Source organism: Cephus cinctus, unplaced genomic scaffold (genome assembly GCF_000341935.2).
Source record: "Cephus cinctus unplaced genomic scaffold, Ccin1 Ccin1_scaffold1043, whole genome shotgun sequence".
Taxonomy (NCBI): Eukaryota; Metazoa; Arthropoda; class Insecta; order Hymenoptera; family Cephidae; genus Cephus; species Cephus cinctus.
The window spans coordinates 332,778-335,506 of NW_014333574.1; the positions used below are offsets into that span (position 1 = coordinate 332,778).

Below are 2,729 nucleotides of genomic sequence, written 5' to 3' on the forward strand. Positions count from 1 at the left end.
GGGGTGGAGACGGAAGGGGGAGGGGAGTCAGGTAACCGTTGAAGCATCAGACCGAAAATGGAAGAAAAGAACAAGGTGGAAAGAGAAAGGGGGGAGGGATGTCCTCCGAGTAACTTTTTTTTTTTGCTAATTTGCTAAAAGTCCCTCTAATTTGTGGCTCTGGTCGTTATTAATTCACGTTACGTATAAAAGCCCGTTAGCCCTAACCTGACCTGTTCCTGGTCCTTACGAGTCACGGCTCGCGCTAGGCGCAACCGGCGCTGGGAAATCTTGTTGGATTTGGCTTTTTCAAATACCTCGCGCCGCGAGCCTTGATTAATCGCATTGCCATCTTAATAAATTGGTCTGTTTGGATTAGCTCCTCTCACGGTAAAACAAGCCACTGGGATCTTAATGGATCACCTAATGAGGGTAATCGCTCCCATCTTTACCTAACCGATGCCTCTATACTTGCTTCTGACAGAGACGAATTGTGCAAAAAGTTGCCAAAGCCCGACCGAACGTAATTTCATAAGTCGATTAGGCTCATTCTCGCTATAGCGTGTGCGCACGTGTATATGTGCAGGGTTACACGCGACAAGCGCACCGGCTGAAGTTTGACGCGATCCAACGATTTCGTTAGTCGGGGCAGTGTGACCACCTTGTTAAAAAAAAAAAAAAAATAAATAAAAGGTATGACGTTAATAATATTGTACCGTTAACTTTAATTTTTTTTTTCAACCACGCCCGCGCTGTTCCCTTTGACGAAATTACCCGTTAGCGACTAATTTCAGCTGGTGCGTTTGCCTTTGATCACTCTGTATATTACGTACGTGTAAAAAAAAAAACTTAGCACCGTTTCCTTATTCAATAGGCAATCGTTGACAGCATCAAACTTAACACTTGATCCCTCTTGATCGAAAGCAGAGACGAGGATGCTGGATTTTGGGTTCTTGCTAACTTACGATAATTGTTACGACCTCGTTACGCAGATAAATTTTTTTTTTTTTTTCTTAACAAAATAAATTTATTTTATTTCAATGTCATCCTGTTATTTAATCATACACGTGCACTTGGCGCGTTCTCTTGAGCTTCTCTAAAAGTGTTTAGTGGGAACATACCTATGTATGGTGGTATGTACATATACGGCGTTACGTAGACGAGGTGGGTAAGGTTGGTGGTGGGAGGCCCCCCCCCATGCGTCTCTAGCGGAATAACGTAGAAGTTAATTGAAAAACAGGAAATTAAATTTTCGCAATTCCCAAGCGCGCCGGAGTCTGACGGATAACGGGAAGCGCGAGGAGTGTAAAACGTGGAATAACTTCAGTGAATAATCGACGCCTTTAATCATTCAGTCTTGTCACCTATGTGACTATCCGTACGAGCCTGGACAATGTTCTATTTGTAAAAAAAAAAATTTGATACGTTATCGATTCTTGAATGTTTTTTTTTTTATAATTGAATTTTCATACGACCTTCGTTATCGTCATAATCTTTTTGAATCTTTACGTCTGTGACGCAATACTTGTATCTTTGAATTTGACTTATCTCCCTCTCATTATTTTGCTCCAGGTTGTTCCTGCGTCGTGTACAGCAGCTCGTACAGCCCGCAGGGTGGGACCTTCACGTCGCCTGATTTTCCGAAACGGTATCCGCCGAACATCGACTGTCTCCTTTACACGTTCACGGGACAACCGGACGAAATAGTCGCGCTCACCTTTCGTCAATTCAACGTTCGCCGTGTGGATGCCGAGTGAGTAGAAAACAAAAACAAAAAAATGTATCAATTACCAATAACCGACGCGTGAATATTGAAAATTGCTGAAAGTCGGTGAAGTACTATTGGCGAAATTTTGACCCTTTTTCTGTGTGGCGGTGAAAATTATTTTTTTTTTCCGTTTTCAAGGAAATTGCGTACATTTTTTTTTTTTTTATACCGTGGGGACGAATTACGGATCGTTATCGAAACTTGGTATAAACGAGGGAAGAACGAAAAGAAAATAGTAAAATAACTGTCCTCCCGTTATACGGCTTTATACTTTATGGCGGTTTTCTTTTTATGTCGGATTATACTTTTAATGCTTTTACATATCCGTTTCATGACCTCTCGATCCATCGCTGTTTTTTTTTTCTTTTTTTTTTTTATGTTAGATCATTATCGTGATGCAATGTTGAATAATTTATCTGCCCGATTGTCATTCGATTTTATGCCTTTCCAGAAGTAAATTGATTCCTGAATTTCCAAAATATTTTTAACTCACGCATAAATCACCTGGTCTTTTGCACCATGGAAAAAATTGAAGTGGCTACGCAAGATCGCTAAATACCCAAGTGTAAGCGTAAAAGTGGCACTCGCTACGGTATATAGATTTCTAAAAGAGACCTCGGCTACAGCCCGCCAATCCCTCACCGTGATCCATCCTGGCAAAAGCCAAAAGTTCCAGACGGATGTGTCCCTCGAAACTGGTTGAAATTCTCGCCGGGACATATCGTAGTAAGAAAATTGGATCCATAATGACGTACACGAGAATCAAATGCAGACCGCGAGAAGCTGTCGGATAAATTTGAGTCGCAGAAAGAAGATTGATGGTTGAGAGGTAGACGGATTGGGGGTAGGAGAGCAGGAGGGGTCTCGCGACGTCTGTCTGAGGGAGAAAATAAGAGACCGTCCTAAGGGTGGAATATCGGGTGCGAAGAAGAGAGATACCAAGAGGAGGGAAGACGGGAGACTTCTATCGGGGGGGGGGGGG

At 42.4% G+C, this 2,729-nt stretch overlaps 1 protein-coding gene across 18 annotated transcripts in view; it reads left to right on the forward strand.

Moving 5' to 3' along the window:
• Nucleotides 1-2,729, forward strand: part of LOC107271854 (suppressor of lurcher protein 1) — a 207,028-nt gene that overhangs the window by 67,106 nt on the left and 137,193 nt on the right. For 17 of the 18 annotated variants that reach the window (XM_015748347.2, XM_025089067.1, XM_025089066.1 and 14 more), the window contains one exon: nucleotides 1,552-1,732. The exons of the other annotated variant lie outside the window; for it this stretch is intronic. In XM_015748347.2, coding sequence (XP_015603833.1) covers nucleotides 1,552-1,732 — 181 coding nt within the window. The remainder of the gene's footprint in view (nucleotides 1-1,551; nucleotides 1,733-2,729) is intronic. 18 annotated transcript variants of the gene reach the window in all.